The sequence below is a fragment of the Perissodus microlepis genome, chromosome 20 (assembly GCF_051167445.1).
Source record: "Perissodus microlepis isolate ML-2025 ecotype Zambia chromosome 20, ASM5116744v1, whole genome shotgun sequence".
NCBI lineage: Eukaryota > Metazoa > Chordata > Actinopteri > Cichliformes > Cichlidae > Perissodus > Perissodus microlepis.
This window is the reverse complement of record NC_140480.1, coordinates 18,690,624-18,705,734: the sequence shown is the minus strand read 5'-3', so window position 1 is coordinate 18,705,734 and position 15,111 is coordinate 18,690,624. Positions and strand designations below refer to the sequence as shown.

General features: G+C 40.2%; 1 protein-coding gene across 3 annotated transcripts in view; it reads right to left on the bottom strand.

Moving 5' to 3' along the window:
• Nucleotides 1–3,518: 3,518 nt before the first annotated feature.
• The window catches only part of vps13d (vacuolar protein sorting 13 homolog D), a 76,624-nt gene continuing 65,031 nt past the window's right edge, over nucleotides 3,519–15,111 (bottom strand). For all 3 annotated transcript variants that reach the window (XM_084916353.1, XM_084916355.1, XM_084916354.1), the window contains 5 exons: nucleotides 12,324–12,456; nucleotides 11,478–11,673; nucleotides 9,367–9,498; nucleotides 9,044–9,284; nucleotides 3,519–4,472 (listed from right to left, as the gene is read on the bottom strand). In XM_084916353.1, coding sequence (XP_084772479.1) covers nucleotides 4,341–4,472; nucleotides 9,044–9,284; nucleotides 9,367–9,498; nucleotides 11,478–11,673; nucleotides 12,324–12,456 — 834 coding nt within the window. In that variant the 3' untranslated portion in view covers nucleotides 3,519–4,340. The remainder of the gene's footprint in view (nucleotides 4,473–9,043; nucleotides 9,285–9,366; nucleotides 9,499–11,477; nucleotides 11,674–12,323; nucleotides 12,457–15,111) is intronic.

Below are 15,111 nucleotides of genomic sequence, written 5' to 3'. Positions count from 1 at the left end.
CTAATTGGAAGGTTGGTGGTTTGATCTGTGGCTGCTCCAGTCTGCACGCTGTCAGATTCATTTCATGAGATGAAAGACAAATATGCCCGAAGTACATTTTCTTAAATTTATTAAGCAGTTAAAAGGTTCAAGTTAAAAACACCATGCCTCTTAGGTTGTTCAGGAGACCCAGAGTTGTTTTCTTGTAGGTATCACAACCCAACACCCACATTGGAAAGATAACATTTGAATGTGTGAGATTAGATAAAACATAAATGTGTTATGAGTTTATTTGAAATATAAAGTAATGAGGTTTATAAGCATTAAACATAAAAAATATATTCTAACAATGCCCAAGCATCTGTGGAAAAGACACTGATACCCATAGTTGCTCTCTGATTATTGGAATGTGTATTCAATTCAATTCAATTCAATTCAATTTTATTTATATAGCGCCAAATCACAACAAAAGTCGCCTCAAGGCGCTTCATAGATACAGAGAAAAACCCAACAATCATATGACCCTCTATGAGCAAGCACTTTGGCGACAGTGGGAAGGAAAAACTCCCTTTTAACAGGAAGAAACCTCCGGCAGAACCAGGCTCAGGGAGGGGCGGCCATCTGCTGCGACCGGTTGGGGTGAGAGAAGGAAGACAGGATAAAAGACATGCTGTGGAAGAGAGACAGAGGTTAATAACAGATATGATTCAATGCAGAGAGGTCTATTAATACATAGTGAGTGAAGAAGAAACACCCAGTGCATCATGGGAATCCCTGGCAGCCTACACCTTTTGCAGCATAACTAAGGGAGGATTCAGGGTCACCTGGTCCAGCCCTAACTATATGCTTTAGCAAAAAGGAAAGTTTTAAGCCTAATCTTAAAAGTAGAGATAGTTTCTGTCTCCCGAATCCAAACTGGAAGCTGGTTCCACAGAAGAGGGGCCTGAAAACTGAAGGCTCTGCCTCCCATTCTACTTTTAAATACTCTAGGAACAACAAGTAGGCCTGCAGAGCGAGAGCGAAGTGCTCTAATAGGGTGATATGGTACTACAAGGTCATTAAGATAAGATGGGGCCTGATTATTTAAGACCTTGTATGTGAGGAGCAGGATTTTGAATTCAATTCTGGATTTAACAGGAAGCCAATGAAGGGAAGCCAAAACAGGAGAAATATGCTCTCTCCTTCTAGTCCCTGTCAGTACTCTTGCTGCAGCATTTTGGATTAGCTGAAGGCTTTTCAGTGAGTTTTTTGGACATCCTAATAATAATGAATTACAGTAGTCCAGCCTGGAAGTAATAAATGCATGAACTAGTTTTTCAGTGTCACTCTGAGACAGGATATTTCTAATTTTAGAGATGTTGCGCAAATGGAAGAAAGCAGTCTTACATATTTGTTTAATATGTGCGTTGAAGGACATGTCCTGGTCAAAAATGACTCCAAGGTTCCTCACAGCGTTACTGGAGGCCAAGGTAGAAAAGTGTAGAAAGTGTAGAAATGTAGAATAGAAAAGTGATATATAAGAACCAGTCCATTTTCCATTTATTTGCCTAAATAAGGCTTTACTTAATTGTTTCACACTACTTCTACATTTGGATTTACTATACCTGTTAAGGACCAGATGATTTTTAAACATAAAAATCTGTCAACAAGAGTCTACTTGTTCTGTTGTTTATACACATTTTAAAATGAAAAAAAAAAACAACCCCCCCATCAAAATAAGTTTTTATGTAAACATTAATGCACTGCCACTTTGGGAGCATCCATATAGTGTTTGTTGATTTGTCATCGTTTTCATATTCTGAGGAGCTTTGGGCTGCTTTCACTGAGCATATTTATCTATATCTGTTTTGTTTTTTGTTCAAGTAGCTGGTGGATACTGAGGTCTTGCTTTGGATTATTTACCGGTTGACTGGCATCTCCTTCCAGTACCGTGTTGGAGGGCCCAGTCTTTTTTCACTTTGATGGTTGACAGCTGCACATTTCCACCCGTAATAACTGCCACTCCACGTTTCCGGTTCTTTCACTGTTGGAAGTAAGGATCGACTCTATAGTATTGAACCACCACTTTCTCAGCATCAGTTACATGCTCCTGCAGCTCTTCTCCAGTAACATTGTCTGTTTTACTTTTTTGCCCAGTAAAAGTCATCACTGAAAAAGTTACAAATAATCACATCTCATCCTATTAAGAGTTCTTGATTCCCACTGTCACAGAGTGCTCCCCATTGGAAGGTCATCTGATTGTTGCGGTTTCCTCTCTAATATTGTATGGGTAAAGTGCTGTAAATTGGTGCTATATAAATGAAACACAAGTTGCACAAAGTTTGAGCTTGACAGTGGAGGAATAGAGTATCAATTAGTTTTCAGAAGAAAGAAAATGAATAAACTGCTGTCCAGTGATATAATGTATAAGGTTTAAATGTACATTAACTGTTATGAAGCTGACCCCAACTTTAGGTGGAATTTACTTAAAATGAGGTAGTAAAGACTAATATCAGTTTTTTAGGGATTTAATTTTATGTATAGATTATGTGTGTAATTTTTTAAAATATCATTATACCTTTATATACAAATGTTATGTAAAAGAAAGAAACCGTCAACTGCATATGAGTAAATAGATTAAATGTGGACTATTAAACATTAAGTGAACTTGATTAGAGCAGGCAGAATGCAATAGTTAAAATGAATCAATACCTAAATCATACTAACTCTCAGAATCCTTGAAGCACAGGCAGAGGAGGAAGAGGAGTGACAGCAGCAGTAATCTTTCTTGCCAACTGTCTAATTTCAGGGTTTTGCAACCCCTCAGCTGTGGCTCCGGTAATAAAAAGAAAAACAAAAAAAATATATAGGGAAAAAACACTGAGATTGTAGACTTGGCCAGCTCTTTCTTCCACCTTTTTGGTCTTGGTTTTCCTGAGACAGGACAGTACTGGCCCCAGTGTATGAAACAAAGTTTTGAAACCATTTCTTGTAGTCTTTTTCAACCATAGAAAAACCTGGAATTTTAACAGGGGTGACTGCAATTTCTACATGTGCTATACATCACTACGACATTTAATTATTAGTAATTATTTTTACTGGAATTATAAAAGTATTATTCAACCGACTCTTTCTTCCATAGTGTGCCTGTCTCCCATTGTACCGTCTCATTCTGCTTTCTTCTTTCCCTCGCCCCCAAATGGTTGGGAGTTTTTCCTTCCCACTGTCGCCAGTTGCTTGGTCACAGGGCAGAGGGTCATGTGACTGTTTGTTTCTTACCAAAATTGTTTGTAGCCAACAATATAAAGCACCTGGAGGCAATAGTTGTGATTTGGTAAAATATAAATTAAGTACAGTATAGTATTCAGTCTAATTACTTTTATCCATCTCTCCAAAAAGTTTTCATGAATGATGATACTGCTTAAAGACATTGAGAAAATCAATTTAAAATATATCTGATTCTGGATTCATTCAAGTAAAGACCACTGGACAAGCAAGAAGTCAACAATGGAAATGTGTGTTTTGAATGAGTCGGAAAATAATGCGTCCCCCACAGTGAGTACTGCAATCTGGTGCTTTATTTGAAGTAGTGTCTATTTAAATCTTACCATTTTAACAGGATCACAGACTGAGTGTGTCATCTCTCTAACAGGCCTATGCTAACGCACGTGCACGCACACCTGCAAACAGTGGCTTCCTATCGTATGGGGCTGCTCAGAGTAAAAGGTAAAAAGGAAGCCCTCACTTTGCTTTAAAGTTTGGTTAGAAGGCTCATTATGAGGTCATTAAAAAAGGGTAGCTAAATAAAATTAGACACATTAGATTTATGATTGTAAAAAGCAGTGTAGGCGATGACGGACACTCCAGTGTGTATAATTGAAAGGTTGAGGGGGCTGCATGTCCCACCCCAATGTCAGTGCAAATCAATGTCCCCATCTCTAATAGACTCTTACACAAAATACATTTGTAAAGGCAGTTTGTTACATAATCCACTTTTGTTGTGACTTTCTATATTTCATCATAATAGAGTATGTACAACAATTTATACTCTTGGTATGCAGCTCTATTTACATTTAAGTCTAGTCACAAATATATAGAACTGTTGTAGAATGTGTACAACTACAGCCATAAAAGTCATAAATGCAAAGGCCAAATGCAGTACAAGGGCTTTCTACATATACACAATGAAAAGAACACTGCAGTGCAAGTTTTATTTTTTTTTTCTATCCTGTACATGTCTGTGCTTTCTGAAACATCAGGTCACGTATCTGTACCCAGTACCCTTTACTGCTGTTTGTCAAAACAGATTAAAAAAAACTGTTATCTGCAAAAATCAATTAAATGCCCCACAATCCTGCAGACACCATCTCCAAAAGTCCCGATCAGGATTCAAGCAGTAAGCAGTCCTCATTCTCAGTGGAAGGAAGCATGAGCTGTTGCTCGTAGTACAGACTCTTGGCGTAGTTGATTTCTTGAGATATTTTGATGGCGAGGCTCTCGCTTTTCACATGGACCTACGGAAGGAGCGTCAAAGAATGAAAACACTGAAGTTGGGAAGAGACAGAACAATTTGAATGAAAACTGGTCCTATAAGCCACCAGTCACTGAAATTGGAGAACTAAATTAGACAACTTCTTACAATTTAAAATGACATGGATTTTAAAAATTCAGCTGAAGTGTATCTCATTGTCTGACTGAAAAAGAATCCTAGCTCATGAAGGTTCAGGATTAAAGAAAGTTATTTTGGTCTTCTAACCTACAACTTGACCTTGGTTGTTCTAGTTTTCTGCAACGTTATCATCACATTATGTAGGAGGAGAGTACTTCTAAGACCTTGAATTTTGTATCTGCAGGCTTCCCCAAACCATTATTGTAAAGTGTCAAACTCCAGTCCTGGAGGGCTGGTGTCCCCAAACGTTTACTTTTTTTGCTGCAACACACCTGAATAACATGAGTAGATCAACACTCTCTCTGCCCAGAGTCAGCTGCCATAAGAGTATCATCTGTGATTTTGACCAGGGCTGTCTCACTACTGTGAAGTGACCAAAAACCAGAGTGAAAATGCTCAAACAGACGATTGTTAGTAAGGTGAGAGTAGATCTAAACAGCAAGTTTTCAAAAGAAAAGGTAAATTAGCAATTGGACACAAATTATTTAGGTTGGAAGGGTCTGCATCAGGTTTGTTGAGAGTTGGAATTATCACAGCTGTTTTAAGAGGTAAAGGAAAAAAGCAGAGATTAGGGAAGAATGAATAATGTCTGCTATTAAAGGAAAGAGTAAGGATAAGTAGGATTTAGCCTCCTAAGTGGGAAGTGGGTCAAGGCAAAATTCCACCCAGCAGAGTGGATAAAGGAGACACTGGGTTTTTAAAGGAGCAAAAATATCCATAAGACTGGAGTCTATCATTGCAGTGAGACACCAGTTCATCAGGAGTAGATAAATTGTCTCTGCTAGGAAGACTGTCAATTAAATGGGAGAAAGCAGTTATATCAATGTTCTTGATATTATGATAATCGAAATGGGAAAATTAGCTTTCTCCAGGCGGTGGATGTGCTCTCCCTTAGCATGGGGTGAGGAGTTCAGTCATTTGGGAGGAGTTCACAGTAGAGCTGCTACTCTTCCATATCGAAATGAGCCAGTTGATGCGGTTGCCTCCTGGGTTCCAACTGGAGGCCACAGGGTAGACCCAGGACACACTGGATTGGGAATGAAGTGTTTTTTCCCAGATAAGGTAGAGAAGGTGGCTCACTGCTTAGGCCTCTGCTCGGACGACCCAACTTCAGATAAGCGAAAAATATAGCTGGGGGATTTCTTGTTTTGTTATTTCAGATTTTAACTTTCAATGAAGTGGTTTTATTGAAATTGTCCAACAATGTGCAACAATCATAATGCACGGCACAATGCATCTTTTGTAGTAACATATTTTCATATCATATTTAACATTGGTTTATTTTAAGTGTTTTTCTTTGTTGTCTTTTGGAGTATAGTCCAATGTTCTTAATGCACAATTCAAGTGCTGCACAGTTTAATCATTAATGCTGAATGTGATTATTGGTTTCAAATGCTTTTGTTTAGAGTTTTTCACATCCTTCATTAAATAGTTCTCTAATTTAAATTGATATCAGGGCTCTAGAGTGTGACCAATTTGGTCGCAAATGCAACCAAATTTTTCAATGGTGTGACAAAACCCCCCCCCCTAGGTCGCACTGGTGCAACCAACTGTTTGAGTGAAAGAAAAAAAAAAAAAAAGGTTTCAGCAACTCTGAAAGTCTCCGTGTGGAGACACAACAGACACACATTATGCCCCTATCATGGTCTAAACCAAGGGTTGGCAACCTGCGGCTCTTTAGTCCTTATAGTGCGGCACCATGTGGTTTGGGAAAATAAATTAGAAATATTTAGCTGAAGTGTATTTTATTTATGTTAGTTTTTTTTTAACTTGTAGTTCTAAATTGGAAGATTATTGTGATATTGAAATATAAAAATAAAATTAGATTCTATTGTTTTTTTCATTACTCAAAATAAGCGTCACACTCGCTGAAGCCGATATACCCGCCTAAACGGCGTGCATTTATCGAGACTTTCAACCCCAGGTAGGCCAATTATGGATCTTCGGATCCACATTATGTCAGCAGCTATTCTCCACCATGAACTATGTTAAAAACAAACACCGCTCACGCCTCACAGATGACAGCTTACACTCCTGCTTAAAGATGAAAGTCCCTTCGTACAGCCCCGATTTGCAGATGCTGTGCGCAGAGGTTCGGGACCAGAAGTCTCATTGCAAACATATCACGGCAGACCCGACGATGTTTGCATGAACACGCTTTTCAGCATCTCTTTATTGACCACTTTTCACACACGGGTGCTGTACGCATACAGCCGGCTGTAGCTTTTCAGCTCACAGCCCGACACATACCAAGACAACAGCACAGACGTTAAGGCGGCGAGGCGTGATTGCGGGTGTCGCTCAGGTGCGTCCGCCTCCCCTGCAGCAGTGCTGCAGACCACGCCCCGACACACACATTAACCAGGTAAAATACATATTTAGGCAGAATTTTGCAAATATCTACTTTTCATTTTTCAGCAGCATAGTGCTTTTTTTCCCAATTATTTTTTAAAAGTCAGGTCAAGGCTCCAAAAGCCCAAAGGCGATATAACAGTTTTTGTTTGCTACATGGATCATTTTAGTTCAGCTGGGTGTCTTTCCTTTTGTTATATTTCTTAAAAAGTTCAAAATGTGTTAATTACATAAATAAAATGTAATTTTCTCTGTAGCACTTCATGGATTTCATAAGCAACAAACCTTAGTTGTTCACACAAAGCATAAAGGTAAAAAACTATATATACAGTGTTATCTTCATTTTAGATGTCAAAAAGTATTTGCGGCTCCCAGTGTTTTCTTTTGCGTGGAAACCGGGTCCAAATGGCTCTTTGGGTGTTAAAGGTTGCTGACCCCTGGTCTAAACCAATCAAAAATGGTCAGGGACGGGACCTCTCTGATTGGCCATGGTCCAGATGTTCCTGTGGTCCTTGTTGTGTACGTTTGAAAGTGCAGGCAGATAGAGAGAAGTGAGTAGCTTAAATAAAGTGATATCGATTTATTAAATCCTGAAACGCCAGAATCTCAGGTTAAAGCTCACAAAACTATTTCACCAACCGCCAAACAGTAAATGAGAGCAGGTAAACGGATTCAACACAAAGAAATAAACACAGAGCGGACCCGACGCATCAGAACCAGCTTTCTCTTTCTCGGCTTTCTCACCCGACGGCCCGTACATGGACATGGCTGAAAGCAGACAGCTCACTGATCCTGATGCATCGGGTCCACGCTGTGTTTATGTCTTTTTTGCACTAGATTCTGAGCTGCAGGTTCTGTATCTCTCCAACCAAAATACGCTGAACCAGCAGCAAAAGAAGATCCAAACTACGCTTCACATTTAATAAATGTCGTCATTAATTCCCTCTTGAATTGAATCAAATCGGGACCTAGTGAATCGCAATCGAATGGATTATAGAAATCAGTGACGATACCCAGCCCTAATAAGCAGCCTGGGCCTGACAGAAGTGGATGTAGCTGTGGGTAATGAGAAAAGATGAAAAGAATTATTGATAACTTTTTTTGTTAAGGCCTGATCTGTCTGAAATTCATAGCCAGTGCTCTAAAACGGAGCCATCAATCTTTGAACGCTGAACAAGCACAATGTATCCAGAAAACAGGTTATATGTCGTGATAAATGCACTGCCCAAGTGTCCCCTCTACCCACTGCCTTTAAGCGGCAGGCAGCAGCAAACAGGTCGTCAGAGGAGGCCGATGTGATGATTAAGTTTAACATTGCCTACAATATCACCAAAGAGTGCCAACGCACTTTAAGCACAAGCACTTTTTCAGTAACTTATCTTTCTTGTAGAAATGTGCTCCAAATAAAGAACTTTGTGTTGACAAGATTGTTAATTAATCGTTTACAAATCAATTGTCTGTATGGACAGCAATTTCCCCCCCAAAAAAGTGCACATGTAAAACTGTGGTGTTAAGCAATGCGGTTGAAAAATTTGGGTGCGCCTAACTTTTGTGCTGGTGCGCAAAAAGTGCTCACCAGTGCAACCGTGGCCAAAAGTTTGTCTAGAGCCCTGTATATGAGTGTTTCTTAGTTTTAAATTGGTCTATTAGTCTCATTTTCCCCACTCGCTTAGTCGATTTAGGAAATTAGTCGGCAAGAACATCCCTACTTGTGATGACACATGATCAGAGGGTAAGCACCAGACACTTACATGGCTACTAAGATGAAGTTATATTCTTAGTTACCAAACATACTGCAGAAGTTGTTCAAAGGGAAATTAGGAGTCTCTTTTTCTGCTGTAAACCATATTGATGGGTGTAGTTGTTTGAATATCACACAGGACACAAAATAAAAAACATAGTGGATTGGTTTCTTCTTCTGTGAATGAATCTGTGTCTGGCTTTTATTTGTCCTGCTTGGTCTAATGTAAACTATCTGCTTAAAGAGAAATGAGACAGTATTTTTGTCTAATTTGAATCAATCAAAACCACTGGAACAATCCAAAAATGTCACCGAAAACTCACCATGGGCTTCTGGTGGGAAGGACCGGGAATTGCCACACCACTGCTAGTATTCTCAGCCTTCTTGGTGAGTTGCACATATACCTTCCCATGATCCTTAGATACCAGACAGTGGTAGAGGTCATCGTATTTGACCTCCAGAAAGATGGCCTCACGATCCACGAAGTCACCTGGCTTCAGGAAGTAGACAACTTTCGAGGAGATGAGTACGCAGTACGTGTCGATGGGCTCAACAGCAATGAAGCTGTAGGAAATAAAACATTAAGCTTTGCTGAATCTGCAGGCAATCAACTGTAAGAACACACAATGAACTGAGTTACACTCACAACTCGGAGTGAATGTTGTCTGTGAGGTGGAACAGTTGCTCCTGACCGTCCGCCTGTGTGGCTGAGTATCGAGGCAGCAGACCCTGGGGTCCCTTACAGCAGCGGGGCTTCCTCACATGCTGCACAGTGAGCCTGAACGACATAGCAGCAGAATGTAAACACTTCCAAGAACAAGAACGATTCAGGATATTTCAGTTCTAAGAACATTAGACAAAAATGAAGCTGTGCCTTAGGGTCGGGGAACGGGTCCTGACTGTCAATTGTGCTTATGCGCCGAACGGGCAGGGTGCTTGAGGGTGCTCCACCTGAGGACTCTTTTGTCCTACTGGCAGACTTCAACGCAACGACAGTGACCTGGAGCATCGTGATTGGGCAGAACGGCCTCCCGGATCTAAACCAGAGTGTTTTTTGTTGTTGGACTTCTGTGCAAATCACAGTTTGTCCATAACAAACACCATGTTTGAACATAAGGGTGTCCATAAGTGCACGCAGCTGCCCTAGGTCGCAGGTTGATGATTGATTTTGTAATCATATCACCAGACCTGCAGCCATATGTTCTGGACACTCAGGTAAAGAGAAGGGCTGAGCTGTCAACTGATCAACACCTGGTGCTGAGTTGGATCAGGTGGCGGGGGAGGATGCTGGACAGACCTGGCACACATAAAACGTACGCCTGCTGCCAGGTCTATGGCAGAACTTCAACAGCATTCTGAAGGAGACTGGAGACGTTGAGGTGTAAATTTGATCCAGGAAGTTATGGCCGCTCATTGGAAAGTCTACATGCTGGTAATACTAGCAGGAATTTCTTCTTGATTCTCAGCAGGGCTGAAGATTGGCTCCCACATACCGATGGACCATTAACAACTGACATATGAAATGATCTTGCGTGCCAGATATAATTGTATCGCTGACCGTAGGTTTGACCCCCCCTGGTCTAAATGGTTCAGAGAAGGCTTGGGAGAAAGTGCTGTGGTCAGATGAAACCAAAAAACAACTTTCTGGCATCAACTAACCCATTTAAACCTGAACAAGAACCTCCCTCCCTCAACTAGAACAGTGAAGACTCAAAACATACCACCAAGGCAACAAAGGAGTAGCTAAAGAAGAAGCACACTGTAAGAGGCCATAAGAAGATCATTTGTAACCTCCACTAAAGCTGTTTCTGTGCTGTGATGAGTTTTGAAACCTGACTGAAACTGTTTGAATAAACCATTCCTCTGCAGATGATCTGTTAGCTGTTTTACAGCTACTATTTCAACCATTTTTAAGATAACAGGAAAGTTGGAGATTGTCTTTAATTAGAGAGTCTATAATTAGCTAAGACAGATGTGTAAAGCGATGGCTTTTGAGTAGTGGTTTAATCACTGCTAGCTTGAAGGTCTGTGGTACCGAGGTCATTAATAGAGATAGGCATGTTTAAGAGTGAAAGATTGTAGGATTGCAGGACTTCATTGAGCAGTCTTGTAGGAATATGGTCTAAAACACATGTTGATGTTTTGGAATTACTGAAGTAATAATTACTGAGGTTGGAGAAAAAGAGTCTAAATAAATGTCAGTGATACTGAAAGCTGTACTGTGCTGAAGAGAAATCTAAGGTTGCTATTATTTTTTTTTTTCAATCAGTGATGAACACTAAGATGTTCTAGCTTCACAGGGAGCTTTTTTATAGAGTAACAAAGTATATCAAAGTATCTTCAGGCTAAATGTAGATTGCACATTTCAGTTACATCTTTCCTTTTCAGAGGAGCCACAGTATCCAGACTTGTATGCACCAAACATGTAATAGTTTTAATAAGATAATTGACGTCTGGGGGCATAGAGTTTAAGTAGCTGCTCTGCACTGTGTGGGCACAAGACATTGAAGGAGATAGTGGATAGTGGAGGAATTATATTCTTAAACTTACTTTCACCACTATCAGAAAGACATCTACTGAAATGAGGAGTATTCCCCACCGCAGAGTGGCCTAATCTGCTTGGAGAGAGTCCACGTGTGCACATGGTCAAAATATAAGCTGGTGCATGTTCAGGTTGAGGTTATATAATAAAACTGACTTTAACAAAATAAAATAATGTTTTGGATTCAAATACTACAGAGAACAGACTTAACCCACCTATGATTACTTAGACTAGCCATATCACGGACTGTCTGGGCTGTCTCTGATGCAAAGTCCAGAGCTCCAGCCACCGGTTTGGTCACAGTACCAACAAGGCCTTTACCCAGGCCAGAGAAGAAGCCACCGACCCCACCCTCCGTCTTCACACCCTCCACTGTGGAAGTGATGATGCTCGTCATGCCTCCAATGATACCTGAGAGAGGACAGAACGTGTATTTAAAAGGATGTACAAACTTGCAAAAATGCTAGCTTCAAGGGGAGCAGGCAGTGGGTCTTTAGTTTAATGTAGGCAATCCGTAACTTTGATATTTCATGTGAGTAATGTTTCTGGTATGTTGTTCTGAGGCTCTTGGATGAGTCGTTGCTGCGCTCTTGGTGTAATTTTGGTTGGCCAGCTACTCTTGGGAAGGTTCACTACTGTTCCATATTTTCGCCCTTTGTGGATAATAGTTAAAAAATTCCTTGCTCCATTAAACAGCACTTTTCAACTTTTCTAAATTTCCATAGGGGGCTAATAATTCTGTCATCTGAAGATCAGCTCAAATTATGTAAAAAAAAATAAATTCTGAAACATCACTTATTCCAAAGGGCTTAAATATTTTCTATTAACAATTATCATTTTAGTGTCATCTTTCATTCAGTAATCTGTATTGTTTGATCTTAAATCTTTTGTTTCAACAATAATTTGTTCTCCCCACCACTTTTTTAGCATACGGACAACAGAGTTTACATAAATTACATTTTTAAGGGTTTGGGAGGCTCTTCATTCAGACACTCATTAAATGAATCTTTTCTCAACTAGTGGTAGCATTAACCAGACAAAGAAGAGTTTTGAAGCTGTACCGTGAGCCAATCCATGAATCCCTGCTACCAGGTGCTCTCCACTGGTGGCTCCGTGGTATCTGATGTACTCTCGTTCATTCTGGTGCCGATTGTCCATAGTCTTTCCCAGCCCATCCGATAAAGTCCCTGCAAACTGACAAACAAAGCAGAGTCCCACCACACTGTAAATAGACTGGTTCTATGCACCATTTCTGCAAAGAGTGTGGCGCAGGTGCCATTTCAGGTCATTTCCAGAAAGACATACTGATCGACCGGGGCACATCGTTCATGTCTCGCACAAGTGAAATGTCACAGCTTGATGCGTAGCCCATGCCCTGGGTTGACGAGCTCACGGACTGGTTAGGCACTGCTCACTTTTTTTTTACAACACTGGATTTAACCAAGGAATACTGGCACATTCCCTTGTCTCCGCAGTCTAAGGAAAAAATGGCCTTCTCTACTCCATATGGTTTGTACAAATTTTTCACACTTCCTTTTGGCTTGTTCGGAGCCCCAGCCACTTTCCAACACCTCATGAACCAGGTGCTACGTCCACACGGTGAATATGCTGCCACCGAATTTGAATCATCCACAGTGACACCTGGGCAGAGCTTGATTAAATGATTAAATCATTTCAGATTTAATTTACTATAATCTTAGAATATTTAATCAACAAAAACGAATTAAAAGAATTTAGATGCCTAAATTATGACTAAAACTAAATGACGATTTTCTGTCATTGGCTGGACATTATACACCTAAACAACAAAACTTACTTAACTCTTCTAATGTCTATGTATATATTTGAGGCTTTATGTATATTTTGATCATGTGTGGATTTGCAGAAAATACTAAATAAATTTGAAGTTGTGTACCCGAATCTTGTTTTTTTAATCTCATTAGAGATGCTGCACACTCATTCTAACCTGGAAAAAGAAAGTTAAAAGAAATGATTAAAAGATGACATTCATACCTAATGACCAGGGGTCCGTTCTTCGTACCTCGCTAAGTAAGTTAGCTGGATTTGATTGTTGACGATTTCGCGTGATCTTGGATCGTTCGGTTCTCCGAAGCTCATCCGGGACTTGCTGTCATAGCAACGGATCCGTAAACGTAAACCTGCTTGGGAGCAGGCTTACTTTATATAAACAGGATTAGATCGCAGCCACTCAGGTATGTCCGCTTCATTTATACGAAAGCAACAGCGATATTTTTCCACTGTTTTTCCATAAATAAATATTATCAGTGTAACTAAAGATAATGCAGTATTTGATTCTTTTATTGATTTCATACAGATACATACAGGTCATTTCCTAAAAAAAGGGAAATGTACTATTAATCATTCTATTTCATGTATTTGATTATTTCAGATGTAATTCATATTTTAGAGTAGTAATAGTAAATTACTTCGTGTAATCAAGATGAGAGACCACGGCTATAAAAACGAAGGTGGATTTGGGAAGTCTGTCGCAGCTATGTCCTGTCCGTTTGTACGCGAGCAACCCATTGCGGAAGGTGCAAGATTGATAAGGAGAGTTTTCAGAATTCAGCGTATATTGCGGGATAGACAGGATCCTTTAGCTCAGCGCGACAGTGTGCTCATAGAGAGATATCGATTTTCCCGTGAGGGTATTATTTACTTAACCAACTTGTTGACGAGGGGGTGCCACCTGTCTTTTTTTGCTCTGCCCTTTTCTTGGTTGCTGTTATAAACAAACAAACAGATTATTTCAGGGTCTCTTTTCAAGAGACTAAAAGCAATATAAGTGATAAATATTACCATTCTGTAGAATATTCTTATATTTCACTTTTACTTGTTCCCATGTTCTAGTTCAATTCAATTCAATTCAATTCAATTTTATTTATATAGCGCCAAATCACAACAAAAGTCGCCTCAAGGCGCTTCATAGATACAGAGAAAAACCCAACAATCATATGACCCCCTATGAGCAAGCACTTTGGCGACAGTGGGAAGGAAAAACTCCCTTTTAACAGGAAGAAACCTCCGGCAGAACCAGGCTCAGGGAGGGGCGGCCATCTGCTGCGACCGGTTGGGGTGAGAGAAGGAAGACAGGATAAAAGACATGCTGTGGAAGAGAGACAGAGGTTAATAACAGATATGATTCAATGCAGAGAGGTCTATTAATACATAGTGAGTGAGAAAGGTGACTGGAAAGGAAAAACTCAATGCATCATGGGAATCCCCCGGCAGCCTACGTCTATTGCAGCATAACTAAGGGAGGATTCAGGGTCACCTGGTCCAGCCCTAACTATATGCTTTAGCAAAAAGGAAAGTTTTAAGCCTAATCTTAAAAGTAGAGATAGTTTCTGTCTCCCGAATCCAAACTGGAAGCTGGTTCCACAGAAGAGGGGCCTGAAAACTGAAGGCTCTGCCTCCCATTCTACTTTTAAATACTCTAGGAACAACAAGTAGGCCTGCAGAGCGAGAGCGAAGTGCTCTAATAGGGTGATATGGTACTACAAGGTCATTAAGATAAGATGGGGCCTGATTATTTAAGACCTCGTATGTGAGGAGCAGGATTTTGAATTCAATTCTGGATTTAACAGGAAGCCAATGAAGGGAAGCCAAAACAGGAGAAATATGCTCTCTCCTTCTAGTCCCTGTCAGTACTCTTGCTGCAGCATTTTGGATTAGCTGAAGGCTTTTCAGTGAGTTTTTTGGACATCCTGATAATAATGAATTACAGTAGTCCAGCCTGGAAGTAATAAATGCATGAACTAGTTTTTCAGCGTCACTCTGAGACAGGATATTTCTAATTTTAGAGATGTTGCGCAAATGGAAGAAAGC